The sequence below is a fragment of the Camelus ferus genome, chromosome 8, assembly GCF_009834535.1.
Source record: "Camelus ferus isolate YT-003-E chromosome 8, BCGSAC_Cfer_1.0, whole genome shotgun sequence".
Lineage (NCBI taxonomy): Eukaryota > Metazoa > Chordata > Mammalia > Artiodactyla > Camelidae > Camelus > Camelus ferus.
In genome coordinates this window covers 43439851-43463771 of record NC_045703.1, presented here as the reverse complement: position 1 = coordinate 43463771, position 23921 = coordinate 43439851, and the positions used below count along the sequence as shown (strand labels likewise).

Genomic DNA, 23921 nt, shown 5'->3' with positions numbered 1-23921 from the left:
AAACAAAGCAGAGTCATTCAAGGGGGCATCATGTTTTTAAAAACCACAGGCTCAATGCTCAGTGAAACTTAGCAGCTCCTATTTATTAAAATAAACCCATTGATGAATATTAACTTCATCCTATTCATTAAGAGTAACTGAAACAAAAAAATCATGCCAGACTTTCTGGAGAAAATGACTTTTGTTACCAACTGACCAGAATTGGTTTGGTATTCTCCATTATTGGGTTTTTGGGGGAGTAGATATTGGTAGCCTTCAATCCTTGGAAGTACATGGTCTTAGACAATGAAATTTTGTCAAATGTAAAACGTTTATTAGAAATCATGGGTAAAAGAGTTGTATGACCTGTGCTTCAGCTTGTAATCCGAGCTATTTGTCTTTTTAGATGCTCTGATAGCACCTTGCATGAAAGGTTCATCTCATAGTTCTGCAGCAGTATCCTAGCTGCAGGACACAGCTGCCCTTCTAGTTAGATGACAAAACTGCTTTGAATCAGCTGCAGAAGCAGGACTGTGAAGCCTAGGACCCATATTGGGCTCACTAGGTTCTCATACGCCTTTGCAGAAGTGCCTCTGTTACATTTGAAACTAATCAACACATTTTGAACACCATGCATTTCACCAGTAAAGTGATCTTAAAACTTATATCCATTGTTCTAATTAAGAAAACTATTAATAGATAAGTGTGGCTGACACAAGTGTAGTTGTTTTAAGAATACGAACTTCTGATTAATCTTTTTTGTATTAACTAGTCACTCAGAGTTTATATTTCTGATTAGTGTACTTCAAATGTTAACGTTTTCCTCATCCTTTCCCCAGGGCTATAGGTTACAACTACTGAACACCTCCGTATGTACCTCATTGTCAGTGCTAAATTATTTTAAGTAAATTACATGCACATTGTAATATTAAACATTTACTTTCACGCATATCCCAGATACTCTATTCTCACTCTCATTGGAGTAGATCTGTCCAGAGTTGCTTTTGTTTTGTCTTTATTCGTGTGATTTTAACTAACTCCCAAATTTTTATGGATTCCCAGGTTCACATATGCAGTTCTGACTTCCTTTTACCTGTTTAGTGATTTGTAACAGTATTTCTCAAAACTAAGTAAACGTTGGGATCTACTAGGGAACTTTAAAAAAAGAAAACATAATCCTGAATTCTACCCTGGAGAATCTGATTTCGAGTTTCTGGAGTAGAGCCCAAGAATCTATATTTTTAAATTTCCCCCAATTAATTCTGGTGCAGCTTGCTGGCAAACAGCTGTTGAAGAGGTAATAGATAGGACCACCTCTGCTTAAGGGTGACCATTTGACATTAGAAACAATGTAGCAGAAACTGAGCTTGGTGTTTCCTCCCCAGCTTTTCCACGTTAGTACACCAGGTTTCTCTTAGTGCTCTAGCATTGTGGTCTGGAAATCATCTTGGTCACATTTTTCTACTTTTCTTTCACCAGTTCCTGGAGGGTCATTTCAGTGTCTGCAGTTACCATGCTATTCAGACTCGCCTTGCAGCATACTCATACCACCACTGCACTTGCTAACACATCTCCTCGCCCCTCCTGCCTTTTGTTACCCTGCAAGCAGCTTTTAGAAGAACTTTCTTAGAACAATAGCAATATATTGCCTACAGTTCAAATCCATTCTTTTAAAGTTTTCTCTGACCATTGACTTTTTTATTTTATATTCAGACCATGTTGGAAAGACATCTGATGTCAGATAATTCTTTAATACATGTTAATTTGTTTAAATCTGAAAAGTGATATTTTTACATTCTGGAATACCTGTCCCATTGATATTAATAATCGGCCTTCCAGATCGACCCCATTTGGCCATAATCATACATCACGTACTACATATGTAAGAGATTCTACTTTAAGTTGTTTCTTGCTGACTTCATTAACATGAGAGGACAATCAAGGTGTTGTAAGGATGCCCAAATTACCAAAGTTCAGAAGCACTTAACGAATAGGAAAACCTAGGCTCTCTTACAAGCTTCCTTTTCTTTTTAGTAGAAAAAGGAAATGCTGTTCACTACTGTAGCCACTAGCCATTATGTGGCCATTTAAAATTTAATAAATTAAAGTAAATGCGTTTTTAAATTGAGTTCCCCATTTTAACATCAGCTACATTTCAGGTGCTCATGAGCCCCATGTGGCTATTAGCTACAATGTTGGACAGCTCAAATTATGATATGTCCATCCTTGTAGAAAGGTCTAATGGACAGTGCTGCTCTGGAGTCCCTCTGGGAGTCCCAATGGTAGGAAGAGGCTCTCATCTTCTCCAGTATCAGTATAACCCACTGTTTCTGTCTCTCCCATCATGACTGACTCCCATAAGGATTTGCTGCAGTTTGGGGGTTATACATTTTCCTCAGGCTGCCTCCACTGCTCCTCATCCACATGTGTTCTTGTGTTTGGCTCAGGTTTTCTCAGTCTGTCACTGGTGTGAGAAGTTGCCCTGCAGCACACACATACACACATTTATTTAAGTTAAACCCTTTCTTTTGAGCTGACTGTGGACCCACACAATTATATGCCACAATATAGAGAAATCCCATGTCTCCTTCACCCGGTTTCCCTCAGCTGTAACACCTTATAAAACTATAGTATAGCCAGGATATTGGCATTGATACAGTCAAGATACAGAGCATTTACAAACATTACCGAAAAATATTTGGTTCCACAACCACCTACACCTGGGAAGGCTGAGTAGAGACTAGAATCTCATCCTCAGGAGTGTAATAAGATACTCATCCACCCTTTGCTGAGGTGGTGTCAGAAAAGGCCGAGATGAGAGATGGGACTTGCATCTTTTTGAGCTAATAAGCCCCCACCTTCTGTCAGGGAAACCAGTTGGGGAATCTGGACTTCCAACCCCATTCAGCATTACTACAGTGTACTTTCTTCTCCCTCCAGTGGTGCTGTCAGAGAACACTCAGTGAAAAATTAGGACTTCCACTATTGCCTAATGAGGCACCACCCCACCAGAAAGTGTAACTGGAGGCCACGTGTGCAAGAGAGATGAGACACTAGTATCCCTCCCATCAAGGGTGGTATCAGTGAAAGCCTGGTGAGGAGCCAGTGCTCCCACTCTGTTCAGCAGCAAGGAGGATCCTCTCCCCAGGTGTCAGCAGAGGCTGAAAGGGGAACCTGGGCTTCTAATCCCAGCAGACAATAATGAGGCAGTGCACCCCCATTCCCTGCTGGAGAAGCAAAAATCAGAAACCAAGTCATTTCGGTGAAGTTTGACTTGAGTAGAGTGATTATTGTTAAAAAGTTTTCTGTTTTACTAGGCTGTTCCTTTCCTGACTTTTTGGCCAGAGAGAACAGGATTTATTGGAGCTTTTTTTGTCTATACACATTGGCATTTCTAGATTGCCAGCATCTTTACCTTTAAGTCTGGAATATATAAGGTTAGGAAAATGTGTGCCTACTCCATCTTCCCAGAAACAGAAATCCAAATCTAAATTTTTAAAAAGAACTTTACTGTAAACTTGGATTAATATGGCTGGCACTTAATATTTATTTGTTGAATAGGTTAATAAATAAGTATAGTACTGTTGTACTATTCATGGGGGTTAGAAGCCCAGGCCCTTTCTCCTAGTGCATGCAACTTCTTTCATAGTAATTATCATTTTGTAATCATATATTTGTATGATTCTTTCATTAATACCTTTTATTTCAGTATGTTAAATGTTTCATGAAGATTAAGGACCACGTATAAATTGGTCACCATTGTATCAGTAGTACTTATCATAGTTCTTTTCTTTGGCACATAACATGCATTCAGTTAATGTTGAATAGATTAATGTGGAACCACAGATACAGAAAGCTGACTATAAAGTATAGGCAGTTTTTCGATGCCTGGAAGGTAGGCACCCTAACCCCAGTGATGTTCAATGGTCCACTGTATTTGTTTGGTTGGGGTGCACAGACAAGGTAACTTGCAGCCAGATGCCACCAGGCAAAGCCACCAGTCATCCCAGACATATCTGAGTTGGTCATCTCAAGGAAGAAGGAGATCAATATGTTGGAGTACTTGAAACCCATTTGTGGCAAACCAAGGTTTATTGATAAAAGTTGGGGGAAAATGACCTTTAATGTATCTTTATTCCCAGTCCAAGAACATCTTCTCAAGTTTCTATTTTCACTTCCATCATTTTTGCCTTCTTAGGATGATAGACAAAGAAAATATCAATTTCTTTTATTCAGGCAAATCACCATCCTCATCCATAAGAAACCATTTATCTTTCATCTTGACCGAGGAAATCATACCAGTTTATATTATACTGAATTATTTAGTCTTAAACAATATCATATGAAATAATAATAATGACATTAACTATGGCTAATATTTATTGAGCCCTAAATAGATGCCAGATTTTGGCCATGCACTTAAAAATGATCTACTTTGATTCTCAAAGCAACTATCTGAGTTAAAATTACTATCCTCATTTTAAAGATAAAGAAATTGAGGCACCATCCCCATTTTACAGATGAAGACATTGCCTGAAGTCACATATTTATTAAATGTGGACCTTGGTTTTGAAACTGACTCTGGAGAAGGTATTCTTATCTGTGATTTTTACCTACTTAAATGCCTACTGAATGAATGGAGAGAAATGTGTGTGGGGGGGTGTATGTTAACAGTTGTATCTCTTTAGGGAGATAAAGTTCAACCCTGAAATTTCATCTTGCAGTCTCAACCTCAGCAACAGACCTCCTGTCTTTGGTATTTCAAATAAAAATATACATTTTTTTCTTCATAAGACAATGTAGTTTTATAGACACATACAGCCTAATGTAAATTATGAAATATACATGACTTTTCCTCACCTTTTGGATCAGAGATCATTAGCTGTCCCCCTAACTATATCCGTTCTCTCTAACTTCTGTTGTAGCGGAGATTTCAGCTGTGAACACAGCTGCCCAGCTAAAGATGTTGCACAGCCCTTGTGAAGCTTAAAGTGGCCACCTGATTAAGTTTTGGCCAATGGGTTGGGACAGTATTTGACATGTGAAATTTCTGTTGCATGCCACTGATACAAAAGGAGTGTTTTCTTCTCTTCATCTCTCTTACTAGCTTAGAACATCTCTGACAGGCACTATCGAATCTCTTCTGGAACGGTCAAGGGCATGTGTGTTTTTGAGAGGCATGATACCTTGTTGCACAACTCCAAGAATGCCTTTGACATCCATGTAAGTTGTGCTTCAAGCATTTTTATAATGGGCAACCTGTGCTGTAAGCAGTGACCCAGAACATATTTCAGTTGTTTGCCAGATTGATTTGTTATAGAGCACAACTGGTGACAGCTGTCTTCAAACATTTTAAGGCTGCTCTGTAGAAGAATTAAATAGTTGCTTTCTGTATGATTTCAAGGGCTAAAAATAGTTCTAATGTGTATATCCTATAGGAACACATATTATACCTTCAATAAAATGCAGAGCTTTTTAACAGTAAGAATTACCCAAAAGTAGAGTAGGTCACCTTAAAATAATTGGAATTCCATCAGAGAAAGTGTTCAAATACAGTTTGGACAACCAGTAGGTAGAGATATTATATAGAGACGTAGCCATTTTAATATGTTCATAGGAAAAGATGGTATTTAAGCTCCTGACACTAAGACTCAGTGATTCAAGAGATCATTAGAATTAATGGCACTTTGCTTAGAAATATAAATGAAGTTGAAAGTCATCTGACAGCTGCCACTGGGCTATATAAAGTTGTGATTATTATCAGGTTAGATGTTTTATGCCTCAATTCAGACAGCTGCCTGGGAAAAAATGATGGATTGAAGGAGTCTATACTCTTCTGCCAGATTTCTTTTAACTAAACCTTTGAGAGTACATTAGCCCAATCTGAGGATTAAAATCTTTACAAATAAATATCACCCAAGGGGGCTTAAAGAAAGCAAGAAAAGTCATAGAATAAGACTGGGCTGGGAATAATTTATACCTGGCATACCGTCTTCAATTGATGGATAGTCACTTGAACTTTAAGTTGAAGAGGATGATTTGACCTCATCTGGATTCAGCTGGAAATGTGCCATGGATGATTACTGATGGAAGGGAAAAATGGTATAATATAGTTTAGATATTTGCCATCTCTCTCATGGAGAATATCTGGCATGCTAGTTAGATAGAACTCACAAAATTCATCTCCTAGGGAATTTCACCTGCTCCTGGATTTGGAACTTTGCTGTGTAAATTCATCAACTCCAGGCTCAATTAGGTTCAAGCATTGCCTCATACAACGCAGAGGAGTATAATGTACAAATCAGAATGCCAATGCAATAATTTGTAATTAGAACTATTACTGTCAAGTTGATTAAAATTCCTTTGTCTTTTAGTCAGGGCACCTAGGCTGCTGTTGACATTGAAATAGATGAGTTAATAATACTGATTAGGGCTTTGTGTATTAGATTATAACTTTCCTTTTTCCAGTGTGTTCAGATTTTATTCTAACTCTTTCCTGAGACTACACCCTGATTCCTTGCACTGAATACTGAATGTGGTCATATTTTTGTACTTAACAGTTTAGAGAAGTGCTTCTCAAACTATCTGTAGTGAAGGTATAATTTATTTTCTTTTCCCAATCCATTATAGACTGGTACTTCAATAAAATGCAATACAAATTAACTGTTATAAAAATAAATTTTAAAAAATAAAAAGAAAATTCAAGCATATTTTTATTATCTAATTCAATGAACATAAAATAACTTCAGTCTTCATATTTCATAAACAGAATGGTTAATTAAGTGATCAGTGCTAGTGAACTTAGGAAAAATTTATAATATAGTAAAGTTTTATTTTTTATGCATTGCATTATAGTGCATTGGAGCCCATGTATAATCAATTCAATCAGCATATTTATATTCATTAAATGGGATATGGAGAACAAGTTTATGATTTTAAATGGTTATAAAGGTCTGCAGTAGCTTTATTTAACATTTAGGATATAAAACATAGGCAAGTATATTAAAGTATATAAAATGTACTTGAAACCAAGTCATTCCTAAACTCTCAATGCACCATTGTTCACATAAGAAATTATAACATTATTTATAATGGTATTTTGAGAGTTAAAATTTGGGTGAAATGTGGGGAATATTTGATCAATAATAGTGTTGAGACATGTGGAACTGCCAGTTTGCTCCACCATCATCAGGTTTTATAGATATGTAGGGGGATATTTATTTCACATATCCCAAGTCCCTTTACTTGTTAACACAAAGAGCCACAACGACTTCTGTCATAACAACAACTTGCAAACCCTCTCACCACAGTTTTATTTAATCTATTAAATTGATCGTACTAGTAAACAAACATCAAGTTTTTAGCTGGTGAATGAAACTGTGAATCTTTCTCAACCCCTAAAACTTAGTCATTTAAATGCCACACTCTTTACTCAGAATGGTTGAAAAATTGGACACTTTGTGGTTTCTGGCCTCACTACTATTTTAATCTGCTTTATTGACTCTTAGGCTCCAGCCTTTTCAACCCATTGTGGCTTTTATTGCTTCCCTACGTCTAGACTTAGACTCACCGACATTCACTGTAGTTTCTAGAACATTCCTGTCTGCAAGCTTGATTTCTCAGATGACACTTAAACACCCAATGAACAAGAAAACCCTCATATCCTTAGAAGTAAGAGAGATTATGCCTTAGCTGTACCTGGTGTTGGCCTTCATTTTCCTTAATACTTGGTGCCACTGTTTGCCCTTCTTATATTGATATTTTGGCAAAGGGGAAGAGAGTCTCTGTGACCTTGAAAGAGCATTTCCTATCAATATTCAGATGTATCTCTCAGTGGTGTATCCAGTACCAGCTAGAATTCATCCCTAGCAAGCTTGCTATTTCGTGCTTATTTATTTACAAACTGCACTCAAATATCATGTTCATCTGTTTTTAGATATATTCTTCATGTAGTGAGTGGGAATGACTTTGTCTTTGTTTACAGGGGATGGAGACAGTCTCTTTATATGGACGACTGACCATGTAATAATAATAATAACAACAACAACAACAATAGTAAATAATCACAACTGTTTATGAGGAACAGCAAGCTCAATCTGATATGGTTCTTTTATTTTCTTTGAAGTACAGTCAATTATAATGTGTTAATTTCCAGTATACAGGACAATGTCCCAGTCATGCATATACATACATATATTTGTCTTCATATTCTTTTTCATTAAAGATTATTGCAAGGTATTGAATATAGTTTCCTGTGCTAGACAGAAGAAACTAGTTTTTTTAATCTATTTTTTATATAGTGGCTAACATTTGCAAATCTCAAACTCCCAAATTTATCCATTCCCACCCCCTTTCCCCGGTAACCATAAGATTATTTACTATGTATGTGAGTCTGTTTCTGTTGTATAGATGTGTTTCTCTATACGCTGTCTTACAATATTAATCCTTTACAGAGTAAATTCCTAACTCCTCCAAACCTTTCTCAGATCATTTTATGAGCCTCACCCTCAAGTCTAGCAACATAAAAATGGTAAACATAATGGAAAAGTGGCAGAAATTCATATTATAGAATTACCCGCTCTTAATGTTCATTGCCTAGGGAATTCACAAGGTGGCCAGCTAATCTCACATATGCTTGTGCATTTGATATTGGACATACCAAATGATGATATAACCCATGCCAAAGCCTTGTGCTGACCATGCTTTAAACTGCTGATGTAGAAGGACTTGTACTATATTCATAATAATTTATTGTCATTTTACAGTAAAGCTAAGTTATAATTTAACAATCACTAAGTATCTACTAGTTGACAAAAACTGTATCAGCTGTGTGTTTGTGAAGAAGTATATAAATATGGTTAAGGTGATGTTTCATCTCTAGGGACTCAATAAATTCTAAGATATTCATAATATTAATGGTCAGAAAATAATATCCTAATAGCAGGATGGGATAATAATCATATAAGGGCTATATACATGCAAAGTACTATTAGAGCACAGAGGAAAGAAATCTTACTTAGATGTGGAATAAAGAAAGGCTTTGAAGAAGACAATTAATATGAGTTGAATCTTTAGGATTGTTTGAACTTTGACAGGCTGATGAGAGGATAAGTGGCTGGAGTTGGGGTATTGGGAGTGAAGGGCATGAGTACCTGTTGAGTAAAGTGAAAAAAGCCTTCAAATGATGTGAGTTTTCTCTTCCCTGACTGCCACACATTTTTAACTTTGTAGAGGAAATGGAAGAAAATCTATGGAACCAATTGTTTTGGCTTTTTTGAAGTGATCACAGCATTGCTTATATGAATTGTCAAATAAGGGATGGGCTCATAAAAGGATATTAATGTGTCATTTTTATTGAGCAAAGTAGCATTACAGAAAAGGTGATTTCAAAGGCACACGGCTCTTTCATTACAGCCTTCAGGGGCAATGTTTGATCACTGAAAACAGGCTGCTTTGTTCCAGCTTTCTCTGATGTTTGGCATTATCCTGAATACATATGCTCTGACTTGGAAAGAATCAGTCTGTAAAGATTTAATAGATTCAAGATTTGCATATTTAAAATACATGTCTTGTGGTTAAAAATGAAATGAAAACTATTCTTATATCTATGTATACACAAACACATAGTTCAGACACTCAGCAAATTTTAAAAAGGCAATTAAGCATATTATATGCGCTTGTTCTGATATTATGAAAGTTGGCTGTTTTGTAAATTAACCATTTTATATTTTCACTGAGGAAAAATGTATTTTAAGAGACATTATAATGATAATAAAGTACAAGAACTCTTCAAATTTCAGGGATTTGAGACTTTCTATATGTTCTTGTCACCTTTCATGGACATAACTTTCTACAGTTGGGTGTCACTGACCTCTCTCTTTATTAAAAATGAATTAACAGCTTTCTTGCTTGGAGAAAATTGGAAGTCACAAAGAATTAAAGATAAGTGTTAAAGACTAAAATTTCCTTAAATGACTGGAAAAAAGTGATTTTTTTTTTTCTCAAAAGGAGAGGGATCCTTAGAAAGAGACCTGAAGTGTCAAAAGCTTTTTGTGTGGTGACTAAAATGCACAAGATTTTCTCTTAGAAGTCTCTGGCTTCTATTCCTTGTGAATTGATACGTAATCTCACAGAAGCCCATCTTTTAATTTTGAATTCCAATGGAATCTTTGAAAGAAAAATGGCATTCCAAACAAGTCAGTTTGCTATACATTACATCTACAATTAGATATTCGCGTTGAAATTAAGCTAAACAGACTTCAGTTGAAATGTGACTCTGGTAAAATCTTAACATGTCATTTTGCTCTCTAAAATCCTTCCCTTTCCCTACTTACAACATCCTCTACTTCAGTGATACTGAGTGCTTCCTCTTCATGACATGCCCTTTCTTCTCTGGTGAGTTTTGAAACAATCTCAGAAACAGAGACTTTTTTCCATTATACATTTGTTGCCTAGACCAGTGCTTTCCAAACCTTAATGTACTTATGAATCATCTGGGGAACTTGTTAAAAATGCAAGTTCTGATTCAGCAGGTCTAGGGTCTGGCCAAGATCCTAACAAGCTCCCAGGTGATGCAGTAGACCACACTTTGGATAGCAAGCACCTAGGTACATACGACGTCTCATTAAATTGGTATTAGTTCCTGGACCCTGATAACTGACAATTTAAGTGCTCTGTCTCTGAGGATGCTTCATACTTCGATTGGCTTTTCTGTTTACTGGTGATTTTATAAAGACACTACATGATCTAGACTCCCTCTACTTCTCTAGTCTTCTTTCTTACCAGTTCCCCCTTTTTACTTTATATTTGAGACAGCAAATTATGTGATGTTTCCAAAATGTATCAGGCTCTTTCACATCTCACTGTCTTGTCAAATATTCTTTCCTTTTCTTGTCCTAACATCTTGTGATGCTTCCTTTAAAGATCGGCTCAGCTATCATCTCCTCCACAAACCTTTCCCTAATCTCTTTCCTATCTAATTGCTTAATTAAATGCCTCCAATTTACCCTACAATGCCCTGTATTTCCAATATTATAACTTTCTCATATTCTGTTGCAATTGTCTGTTGACTTTCTGTTGTCTTCAGAACAGTGTTTCTGTCGGGGAAGACATGCATTTTATCTCTGATACCTACTGCCAGTTACAGTGCCTGACACATAGTAGGTGTTCATTGAAGTTTGGGGAATGAATGAGGAAGGGAGGTTGATGTGTTGGTAGTTATGCAAGAATGTAATGTAATGGGTTTTTTTTTTCCCATGAAACTTAAAATTGAGTTGGGAGTAGTACAAACTAAAGTCATAGAAAATTAAGTACAGAATGAGATAATACTGAAGGTGTAAAATGTTAGTATGTGATTAATTGCCAAATGAGGATCATAGAAAATAACTATTCTGAGTTCACTGGAAGAAAATGTCACTGTGGATTTATTATTATTTTTAATATCCCAGTTTGTTCCATAAGGGATTTGAGATGGCTGACAACACAATGTACTGGAGTTAATGAAAGTATGAACACATGTAGCTACGGGAATAATATGAGAAAAGGAGGGAGTTGTAGATGTATATGAGGAGCAGATATACAAGCATGCTTGAAAAAATAGCCCTCATTAAATAATGGGCAGTAAGGTTTGTGTGCTAGATTTCCACTTCCACTTTTTGCCTGGGAGGCTGACTTCTGTGGAGGATCAGCAGCTCCCTGGTCCTCTGGCTTCTGGCTGGGTTTGGGCATTGGAGTGCCCTGGCAAATTATCCAACTGGAGGAAGAGTGAGATCAGGACATTTACGTTTCCTTGTGCTGCCTAGAACTGTCTGTGCCTGTGTGCAAATTGCCCCTTTGTTAAAACTTCCTCAAAGTGTTCTAATTTGCATGTACCCCTCCTGCTCCCTGATGAGACTCTAATATAATCACAGAGTTGTTTAAAGCTAGATTGGATGCCAGGCTTAATAATTTTTATAACCATTAATACTATAAAAAATATTTTCAGTGCCTGCTATATATCAGGCAGGATCCTATGAGGAGGAGGTTCAGCAGAGGAAATTTCAGAAAAAACAACCAACCAACCTAAAATCTTGTGCTCATACTGTTCACACTTTAAGGTGGTAAAGAGGATATAAATCATATTGGGGTAAGGAAAAATTGACGTTTCAAACTCCACAGTTTTGCAGTGTTTATTTACAACAGCCTTTAGTTTACTGCTCCATTGTAAAGTGGTAATATGCCAGAGGTGCAATTTGAGGTTTGTTCCCTTTTTACTGGAGGTAGATTATCCAGAGCTTTTGCTTCTCCTCTTTCCTGTTGCTCATCATCCAGTTATTTCACTGCTCACTGTTCTTCCATCAGGAGATATAAAAGGAAAATAAATGGATGAAAAATCTAGCTTTATCATCTATGATAAAAGGTTTATTAGAAAGGAGACTGAAATCCTGAACCAAAATGAAGCTTTTCAGTTTGTCTGGATTGGTCTGCCCCCTATTGCCTTAAAGATATTGAGAGTTGTTTCCAGCTTGTCAAAACAAGAGATTAAATGGACAAAACGTTATATTCACGATGATGAAGAGAACCAGATCTTATAAATGCTCTTAATATGAAGCCCCAGTGTGCAATCCCTCTGTCTTTGGATGTTGGATTGTATTACAACCCTGTTTGCCGTACTTACTTAGATCATTGTTGACTCATGTAAGCTTATTCTGTGACCCAGCAAAAAAAGATCATAAATCCCGGTTGGGGAAGACTTGGCTGTAGCTTGACCTTGGAAAGATGAGCTAAAGGTGCTGAGGAAACCATAAATTCAATTTACAATAAAAACAAAAGTAAGATTGTTTACACTTTGCCCAGTGGATGAAGTGAAAATCTAATATTTTTCTTGGTACATGCTGTACATTTTGCCAAGCTTGGTTAAATTCTTGTTTAGTAGGCAGCTAAGAGAGGAACTGAATAAAAACATTTCATATGAGCCTTTTGATACCTACTTTGTTCTTCACTATTGAATTCTTTTTTAAAAGCTGTTTTTTTTTTTCTCTTCTTTTTTTCAGGTTCTATTTATGAAATGTTTGGAAATGAATGCTGTTTGTCAACAGGAGAAGTGATTAAAATTACTGGCCTCAAAATTAAGAAGATCATAGCTGAAATGTGTGAGCATGTTGAAGGCTGTGCGTCTCCACAACCATTTGAACTGCCTATGAATTTTCCAGGTACAGCATATTGCAGCCATTTCTCATTTGTAAAACTGTATTGTTAAATGTTACATACATCTATACAACTGAAAACAATGGGAAAGTTTTTTTCTTTAACTCTAGGGCAGTGGGTGAAAAAACCAAAATTCTTATAGTTAAATGATTTTAAGGACTAATAGAAGGCAATTATTTTCTCCCCATTTTAGTAAACATTTATTTAGAACTTAATATTTTTGTTAACAAATATTTAGTGAGTTCCGACTATACGCACCATTAGCTGTGCTAGATGGCAGGAAATAAGAACTTAAAGGTATATTTTCATAAGTTATATTGAACTAACTAATATTTCTTAAACATATTTACTCTCTTAATTCCTATTGCCGATATTCTGCCTCCTTGGATCATTGCTAAACTTGATGACCTGGTCTTACTGATAGGTCTGGCTCATCTTCTGTGAGTATTAACTCCACTCAGCCTTCAAAAATTAGCTCAAATATTATGTCTCCTGGAAAACTTTTGCTGACCCTCTAATCTAATCTAGATCTCTCTCTTTTATGTTCCCATAGTATCTTGGGCACTATAGCATGCACTTTATAGGGTAGTAATTGATGATTTTGTTATTTGTCTTATTCTTTAGACCAGGGTTGGCAGAGTTTTTCTGAAAAGGAGCAGATAGTAAATATTTTAGACTTTGCCTGCCAAATGGTCTCTGTAACGACTACTACACTCTGATGTTGTAACATGAAAGAAGCTACAAATAATACATAAACCGATGAGCTGTGGTTCAATAAAAATTTATTTATAAAAACAGGTGGCCGGCTGAATTTGGCCTGTGAACTATTATATAGTGTGCTGAACTCTGCGTGAGGCTAAAACTCTTTGACAGATGAAATATGACATATGTGATTTTATTTCGAGTAACAGGCATATTTTCTGGCACAAAGAATGTGCTCAATAGTGGCTTATTAAATGAATAACTGTTTATTGAATGTGTCATTAGTGGAACAAGAAAATCTAGTAAGCATTTTCAATATACTGTGATCCATGGAATGACTGAAGTATACATGGATTCCATGAGAGTCTTGATAAGGAACATCTAACTTCAGTTGGTCATGCTTCAGAACATGGATTTCAGAGTCATTATGTTTGAATCCCAACTCTGTCACTTTTTAGTTATGTAACCTCTCCAAGTTATTTACCCTCTTCTCATGTAAAATGGGAATAATAATACTATCTATTTCCTAGTGTTGCTGGGAGGATTAAATATTGAAATATATTTAAAGTGTTTGGAATGATACTTGTTATATAGCAAAGGCTATAAAAATGTCAGCTTTTATTAACATTATTAACATTATTATTACCATCATTGGTGGAGTCAAGGAAGGCTTTTCAGACAAAGTTATATTTGAATTGAGGTTTGGAGAATGAAAATAAATTTACTATATGAGGAGAAGATTCTTCCAAGTGTTCCAATATTTTACCCCTTTCAATTGAAATCTTACTAATTGCTTACCTTCTAATTATTCCTTTCTTACCCCATCCTACATAGCAATAGATACCCAGTTAGATTTTTAAACTGAAAAAATTCAATTTATTTTTAAAACAACCTTCCTTATTTGTGAATTTTCCAATTTGGGGGATTATAACTTATAATTTTATTTTATTGTGGTTGGAAGACATACTTTGTTTGACTTGTTTTATGTCTTAACATATGGCCTGTCCTGAAGAATGTTCCAGGTTCACTTCAGAAGAATGTGTATTCTGGTGGTGTTGGGTTCTACAGAGCATTCCACAGATCTCTGTTAGCTTAGAGTATTGTTCAAGTCTCCTATGTCCTTGTGGATCTTTTATCTAGTTCTATCCCCTTTAGAAAGTATACTATTGAAGTTTCTGACTGTTATTGTTGAATTGTCTTATTTTTCTTTTCAATTCTGTCAGCTCTAGCTTCATGTATTTGGGGACTCTGATATGAGGTGTATATGTGTTTATAATTGTTACCTCTTCTTGATGGAGTTTCTCATTTGTCATTATATAATATCCTTCTTTGTCTCTAGTAACAATTTTTGTTTTAAAGTTGTTTTTTCTAACATTAATGTAGTCATTCCAGTTTTCTTTTGGTTACTATGTTCATGGTCTATGTTTTTCTATTGCTTTACTTTCAAACAATTTGTGTCTTTGAGTCTGAAGTATGTCTCTTATAGACAGTATATAGTTGGATGATGTGTTGTAATCCATTTGCCAATCTCTGCCTTTTAATTATTTAATCCATTTATATACCTACTGTAATTATTGATAGTGTGAGATTTAAATCTGCCATTTTGCTGTTTGTTTTCCATATGTCTTAAGTCTTTTGTGTTTCTCTATTTATCCATTTTTGCCTTCTTTTGTATTAGATATTTTCTAGTGTACGATTTTAATTCCCTTTAAAAAATAGGCTTTATTTTTTGAGCTGTTTTAGATTCATAGTAAAATTGAGTAGAAGGTACAGAGATTTCCCATATACTATACTACCTGTTTCAAATTTATATAGCCTCTTCAATATCAAAATCCCATTATGTCTTTTCATGGTTTGTAGCTCATATCTTTTTCGCACTGAATAATAGTTCGTTGTCTGGATATACCACTGTTCCTTTAGCCACTCGCCTACTGAGGAACAACTTGGTTACTTTCAAGTTTTGGCAATTATGAATTAAAAACCCATAAACTCATGTGCAGGTTTTTGTGTAAATATTAATTCTCAACCCTTTAGGGATTTGCCAAAATGAAGGAACATGATTGCTGGACCGTAGGTAAGAATATATTTAAAGAGCCTGCCAAACTCTCTTCCAAAATGGCTTCACCATTTTGCATTCCCACCACTAATAAGTGAGAGTTCCTGGTGCTTCACATCTTTACCAGCATTTTGTGTTGTCAGTGTTTTGGATTTTGGACATTCTAATATGTATAGAGCTATGCTATCTTATTATTATTTTAATTTTCAATTTATTAATGACATATAATGTTGAACATATTTTCATATGCTTATTTGCCATGCCACTTTCTTTGGCAAGGTGTTCTGGTCAGGTCTTTTGCCCAGTTTTTAATCAGGTTATTTGTTTTCTTATTGATTTTTAAGAGATCTTTGTGTATTTTGGGTACAAGTCCTTTATCACATATGTATTTTATGAATATTTTATCTCAGACAGTAGGTTGTCTTCTTATTCTCTTGACAGTATCATTCACTGAGCAAAATTGTTTAAAAAGAAGTCCAACTTATCAGTTATTTCTTTTGTAGATTTTGCCTATGGCGTCATGTCTAAAAATGTACCGTCAAACCTAAGGTCTTTGCTCCTTTGTCAAAGATCCATTGACTATATTTCTATGGGCTCTCCATTATGTTTAATTGATTTTTTTACTCTTTCACCAGTATCACACTGTGTTGATTACTGCAACTTTATAATAAGTCTTGATGTTGAGTAGGTCAGTTCACTGGCTTTGTTCTCCTCTTTCAATATTGTGTTGCTGTAATAGGCTTTTTGCCTCTCCGTATATACTACAGAATCAGTTTATCAATATCCATGAAATAACTTACTGGGATTTTGATTGGCATTGCACTGAATCTATCAATGCAGTTGGGAAGAACTGACATCTTAACAGTATTGCATTTTCCTGTTCATGAACATAGAATATCTCTCCATTTTTTTAGTTCTTTGAGTCCTTTCATCAGAATTTTGTAGACTTCCTCATATAGATCTTGTATATATTTTGTCAGATTTATAGGTAAATAATCCTTTTTTAGGTGTTAATGCAAATGGTATTTTTTTTAATCGAAATATAGTCCGTTACAATGTGTCAACTTCTGGTATACAACATAATGTCCCAGTCATGCATATATTTACATACATTCATTTTAATATTCTTTTTCATTAAAGGTTATTATAAGATACTGAATAGTCCCCTATGCTATACAAAAGAAATTTGGTTTTTTATCTATTTTTATATATAGTGCTTATCATTTGCAAATCTCAAACTCCCAGATTGATCCCTTACCACCTTTTCCCCAGTAACCATAAGACTGTTTACTATGTCTGTGAGTCTGTTTCTGTTTTGTAGACGAGTTTATTACAGTCCCCTTTTTTCTTTTTTTTAAATTCCACTTATTCACTGCTAGTATATGTAAAAGTGGTTGACTTTTGTATATTAACATTGTATCTTGAAACCTTGCTATACTGATTAGATCTAGGAGTTTTTTGTTGATTCTTTCAGATTTATAGTTGAATACATTGTTGATATTATCATGAACAAATTTTATCTGTTACATTAATTAAGAATAAGAAAATAGAAGTTTTTAGATTATTCTCACTCATTCCTTTTCTGATGCTCTTCCTTTCTTTATGTGGTTCCATGTTCCTACTATCATTTCTTCTCTTTGAAGAACTTTTTAAAAATATATTTCTTTCAAAGAAGATCTATCAGCAACAAATTCCCACAGTTGTTGTTTGTCTGAGAAATCTTTAATTCTCCTTCACTTTTGAAGGATATTAATGTACAGAATTCTAAGTTGGCGGGGTTTTTTTCCTCAACACTTTAAATATTTCACCCCACTCTCTTCTTGCTTACATAATTTCTGAGTTAAATGTAATTCTTATCTTTGCTCTTCTGTAGGTAATATAGGCTATGACTTCTTTCAAGATTTTTTTGTCTTTGATTTTCTTTAGTTTGAATGTGGTATTCCTATGTTGGTTTTTCTTTTCTTTCTTTCTTTCTTTTTTTTTTTTTTAATCCTGTTGAGTGTTCTCTGAGTTTCCTGGATCTGTGGTTTGGTGTCTGACATTAACTTGTGGGAAATTCCCAGTTATTGCTTCAATTATTGCTTCTGTTCTTATTTCTCTTTGCTTTCTTTCTGGTATTTCCATATGTTACACCTTTTGGTTTTATCCCACAGTACTTGGAAATTCTTTTCTGTGTTTTTGTTTTATTTTTTCTTCCTTCTCGATTTTCTGTTTTGGGAAGTTCTATTGATATAGCCTCAAGCTCAAAGATTCTTTTCTCAGCTCTGTTCAGTCTACTAATGAGCCCATCAAAGGCATTCTTTATTTCTGTTACATTATTTTTGATATCTAGCAATTCGTTTTAGTTTTCTCTCAGGTTTCTATCTCTCTGCTTACATTGCCCACCTGTTCTACTGTATCCACTAGAACCTTTAGCATATTAATCATAATTGTTTTAAATCCCTAGTCTGATTATTCCAACATCCCTGCCATGTCTGTGTCTGTGTCTGATTCTGATGCTTGCCCTGTCTCTTCAATTGTCTTTTTGTTTTGTTTTTTCCTTTTTTAGTATGCCTTGTACTTTTTCCCATGATAGTCAGACATGGTGTACTGGTTAAAAGGATCTGTAGTAAATAGGTCTTTAGTAATGTGGCAATAAGGTATGGCAGGAGGGGAGACTTTCTCTATTGCTATTATTAGGTAATGGTATTTTTGTGAGCCTGTGCCTCTGAACTGTGAACTTTACAAGTGCTTCTCAGTCCCATTCCCCACCCATTAGGTGGGACAGGATGGCTAGAGTGGGTTGGAGTTGGGTATTTCCCATCTCCCATGCTGAAGACCGGAGCAGGCAAAAACTGGGTATTTCCCTTTCCCCAAATGGAAAGGTGAGAGTGGGCTTTTGTTGTGTCTTTTCCCTAAGTGGAACGCTAGAGTGGGTGTTAGTTGCACATTTTCATCCCTCCAGGTCAATGAGTCCTGATAAAACACCAATAGTTTCTCTTGAGGGCTGGTGTTAATAAAAAACAAGATGCTCTGGCCTATTTCAGAATGATTTCTTTTACCCTCCGCCTTCCAGGAACATAAGGGGATTTTTCTCTGATATTCAGTATGAGAGCTGGGTTAAGTTTTTGGAGGTAAAACTTACAAAATTGTGGGAGCCCTTCTATGACCAGGACTCCCTGGAATTTTTTATTCTCAGACTAGTCCACTCTAAGCCTCTAGCAATTCATCACAGTTCAGATTGGTCTACCCTGGTACTGGTTTCTGTAGAGATTTCTTCTCTGGTAAATTGTGATTCTCTGTACTTGCCAGTGTGTCTGCAGTTTTGGAGGCAGTAGTTTGTCCTCTGATCTCCTTTCTCTGATGGATCTAAGAAGAGTCGCTGACTTTTCAGTTTGTTCAGTTTTTTACTTTTTTTTAGGACAGAGTGACAGTTTCCAGGCCAGAAACGTCAAGTCCAGTGCTTTTAAAAAATGGGTGTGTATGTGTATATGTGTATATATATATATATATATATATATATATATATATATATATATATATATATATATATATATATGTATATGTGTATACATATACATATATATGTATATAAATTTAGTTTTTCAGTGGTAGCCTTGGGATTATAAATAGTGTCTTAATTTATAACAATCTAGTTTGGGTTAACAATTTAATTTTAATAGTATATAAAATTTGTCTCATATATAGCTCTATTTCCTACCCCTGGTTCAAGTTGTTATTATCATTAAAAACTAAATCTTTATACATTGTGTGCCCATCAACACAGATTTAAAATTACTCTTTATGCAATTGTTTTTTAAATTAAGATAGAAGAAAATAATTGAAAACAAGTCATACACTTAAACTTTCTTTTATATTTACCTTTATTGATAACTCTATTACTTCACATAGATTAGAGTTACTGTCTTGTATCCTTTCGTTTCTGCCTGAAGACTCCCTTTAGTAATTCTTGTATGAAAGGTTTGATAGTGATAAATTCTCTCAGGTTTGTTTATCTGGAAATGTCTTAATTTCTCCTTTATTTTTAAAGGATTTTTTTCTGAACAGAATTTTTGGTTGATAGTCCTTTTCTTTCAGCACTTTAAATATGTTATCCCAGTGACTTCTGGCCTCCATGGTTTCTAAGTAGAAATTCGCTTTTAATTTTATGAGAAACCCTGGTACATGAGGAATATTTTCTCCTTTCCTTTTTTTCCAAATTCTCTATTTGTCTTTGGTTTTCAAGAGTTTAATCATGATATGTCTAAACCATGGATCTCTAAGTTTATTCTACTTCAAATATGTTGAACTTCTTGTATGTGTAAATTATTTTTTCATTGAATTTGGAAGTTTTTGCCATTATTTCCTCACTTATTATTTCTATACTTTTTTCTCTCTCCTCTCCTGGGGCATTCATTGTTCATATATTGATGTTTAATGTGTCTCATAGGTCTTTGAGACTGTTCATTTCTCTTCATACTTTTTGGTTCTTAAAATGGATAATATCAATTGATCTATTTTCAAATTTGACTTATATTCTCTATTTGGTAAGACTTGATTTCTATACTTCCTTTTCATTCTGTAGACATAGTTTTTGTTTTTCTGGTTTTTTTTTGTTTTTGTTTTTGTTTGTTTTTTTTTCAGTTCTTTGAACATACTTAAAATAGCGGATTTAAATTATTTCTCCAGGAATTCTAGTGTTTGGGCTTCCTCAGAAATAAGTTTCTATTGATTGCTTCTTTCCCCTTGTTTATGGGCCACACTTTCTTGTTCCTCTGCCTGTCTCATAATTTGTTGTCAAAAACCGGGTATGTCATCTTTAGAAGTTGGATTCTCCTTACTCCTCAGGGCTTGTTATGGCTGATTGTTCAGTGACTTTTCTGAGCTAAATCTGTAAAGTCTACATTCTTTGTAATGTGTAGCCATTGAAGTCTCTGCTCAATTAGCTTGGTGGGCAGTGAGTGTCTAAACAGAGATTTTCTTAAGCAACTGGAACCAAAAAGTCTCCCAGTCCTTGTTAAGGGGTTCTGTGTTCATTTAGAGGCATTCCTTCAATGCTCAGTCAGGCAATTGAAAACTCCTGTTTAAGCTTTTACTTCTTGCTCATGTAGAATCATCTGTAGTCAGACAGAGTTGATGACCTTCTTAGATCTTTCCTGAGCAGGCACACAGTTCTGGGTATATGTACAGTCATATACATATATGTAGTCTTTTAAATTTCAGGAATATGTTGAAACTTCTCAATGTCCTTATGGACATCTCATTCCCAGCTTTTCCTTTTAGGCTTTTTGGTTAACCTATTGTTTTCCTGACTGTTATACACCACTGCAGGCAGCCACAAAAATTAAATAATTGCCTCTCATTGTTTTTGACAAATACCCTGAGGGAAAATCTTTTTGTACTGAGTGAGCTCAAAATGAGATCAAATAAAGACAGCATTGTAAGTATGGAGTCGTCAGACATGTCAAATAATGACAACTTTCTGAGAATGAGCTTTGAAGGAACCCCGATTTCTTTCTGCTCCATCTTGTAAATGCTAGGCTGCTGGCTTTGCCATGATTGCAGGCTGTTGGTTTTAAAGCCTACTGTGGCGTTGAAGGGGGTGGGAAAAGTGGGAATACAGCAAGTTAAAATGCCACAAAGTTTTCTGTTTTTACCAAAATTCAGCTGTTTGTTTTTTTTCCCCCATTAGTAAATGCTCTCCAGGTTGCTGCGGTCCTTTGCTTAATTTCTGGAGTTCTGAAAAAATTAATTCTGACAATTTTTTTAAACCAGTTTCTCCATTGCTTTCATGGAGGAGACAATTTTCAAAGGTCTTTATTCCACCATTTTGCTGACATTAGCCACCCTTCTGTACTACAGTATATGAATACAATCCTTAATTTCTCATAGTAATTCAGAAGTTTTGGTGAAGATGTCCATAACTTTGACAAGGGTACCCAGGATACCCAAGTTACCCTTTGTTTGCAAGTAAAGATGCTCTATTGAAGAAAGATACCCAGCCTTTAACCAGTAAACATAGCTTTATAGATGCAACTGTAGCAAATAAAAACTTAAGCAACAGTTAAGAAAGGAAAATTTTGTAGGGATTTCACAAGGACTGTTTCAGAGGAAAAACTGAAAGTTGATTTTTTGATAAAATATGAGTAGGGAACTAAATTTGCAATATATATAACTGGTTGCATCCTATATTAATCTTATGTTTCCATACATCTCTATTATGTCACCTCAAAAAATGTTCAAGATATTAAAAGAAATAAAAAGCAACCATTTCAATTCTTTATGAAAATAAACACACTGCTTTATAAGCACAATTTGTTGTTTTAGAACTCAGCTCTCTTAACAGAGACTTTTTATGACCTAGAAAACATTGCCATTCTTGCCAAACACAACAAAAATATATTCTGATATTTTGTAGTTGATTGCATTGTCCACATAGATTGGTAAATCATGTAATGTTTGAGTTATCATGAGGTTCCTAATTTCTGGGTTACTTCTTGGAAAGATTTGTTCCTCCTTTGTAGTGTTACGAAGCATGAATAATAAATGCTTTCCCTTTAGATATAAGAAATATCCTGAAAGAATGTGTTTCAATACATTTTTTTCTGATGAATAGAGTTTTTTTTTTCCAAACAGCATGTTTACATAATGTCTCTTAACCATATGTTTAAGGAAGGTTGTGGTTGCATCCATAAAACCACCATTAAAATTACAAGGCTAGACTGAAGACATTTTTCTGTTTGGATTTTTAGAGCAAATTTTATAAATTTTATTACTGCGTAGGAATTTTGTTGCTGGAAGGTATATAAGAAATGTGATAGTACAACTTAGACATGGAACATTCTCTCCTACCCTGCTCTCTATCCTGCCCACATCACTCTCAAATCAGAATCCTGATGATGTGCTAGGCACTATTCTAAATACTTTTACGTATACAAATGTTCTAAACACTTTTATGTATATGTAGGTTATTAATTGAATTCACATATTTACATATGAGAAGACAGAGGTACAGAGAGGCCAACTCACCCAAGATCACACAGTTAAGTAATTGATTACGTTAAATCGACGTGAGTACTATCTGATAGAAATATAATGTGAGACTGCAGATTCATGTTTATTCATCCAACTTTATTTACGTAGCTGTTCCAGGACACTTTAGTTCTTTGACACGTGGTCTTCTCTGTAAGGTTACCCCAAGTGAGTGATGAGCAAGCCCAAGACAGAAACCATAGTCTTCTATAACGTAATCGCAATGGTGACACACCATCACTTCTGCTATATTCTTTTGATCACACTGACAAATACTGGTACAATCTAGGAGGAGACTGCACAAGGGTGTGACTACCAGGAGGCAGGGGCAGGAATCACTTGAGCCATCTTGGAGTCTACCTAGTACAGGTATTTTTTTTAAGTTTTTTTAAAAAGTCAAATTAATTTAATAATTTTTATAAATGTATATCTAAAATATTATACTTTTAGTATTTAATCAATATAAAATTATTGAGATATTGTATTATTCTCATGGTAAGTCTAAAACCCAGCATGTATTTTCTACATATTACACATACCAAGTCTGGCTATGCAAATTTCAAGTAGCCATATTTCAAATGCTCAATCAGTATGATGCTCCAACTGTGGTACCAGTTGTATTAGAGGACACCAATACGGATCTAAACTGGCTTAGAGTCTGCACTCTGAAGAACCTTTTGCTTAATAATAGGAAAAGAGTGAGATGATCTTTTTGTCAGCCAACATCATTGTTATAATGAGGATCCACAAGTCCCCTGGATATGTGACATCCTTTCTAACTTTTCTGTTATGTGTAGTAAACATTGTCATGCTAAAAAATCCAAGTTAATGCTACTGCTAATATAACGCGAAATAGGAATTTTTAGATGAAAGAAAATTCACTAATATAAAATTTCCTTGATATGTTTAATGGATTTAAATCATGCTTTAAAGACAAGCTTCAGGCAATGCTTCCCATATAAATTAATTTCTACAAGATAAATGGATA

At 35.0% G+C, this 23921-nt stretch overlaps 2 protein-coding genes across 3 annotated transcripts in view; one reads left to right on the top strand and one right to left on the bottom strand.

Moving 5' to 3' along the window:
- THEMIS (thymocyte selection associated) overlaps positions 1 to 23921 on the top strand; it is a 155684-nt gene that overhangs the window by 22993 nt on the left and 108770 nt on the right. For both annotated transcript variants that reach the window (XM_032484854.1, XM_032484852.1), the window contains exon 2: positions 13011 to 13169. In XM_032484854.1, coding sequence (XP_032340745.1) covers positions 13011 to 13169 — 159 coding nt within the window. The remainder of the gene's footprint in view (positions 1 to 13010; positions 13170 to 23921) is intronic.
- The window catches only part of C8H6orf58 (chromosome 8 C6orf58 homolog), a 161032-nt gene continuing 149370 nt past the window's right edge, over positions 12260 to 23921 (bottom strand). Inside the window, exon 8 of the mRNA XM_032484862.1 lies at positions 12260 to 12303. Coding sequence (XP_032340753.1) covers positions 12301 to 12303 — 3 coding nt within the window. The 3' untranslated portion in view covers positions 12260 to 12300. The remainder of the gene's footprint in view (positions 12304 to 23921) is intronic.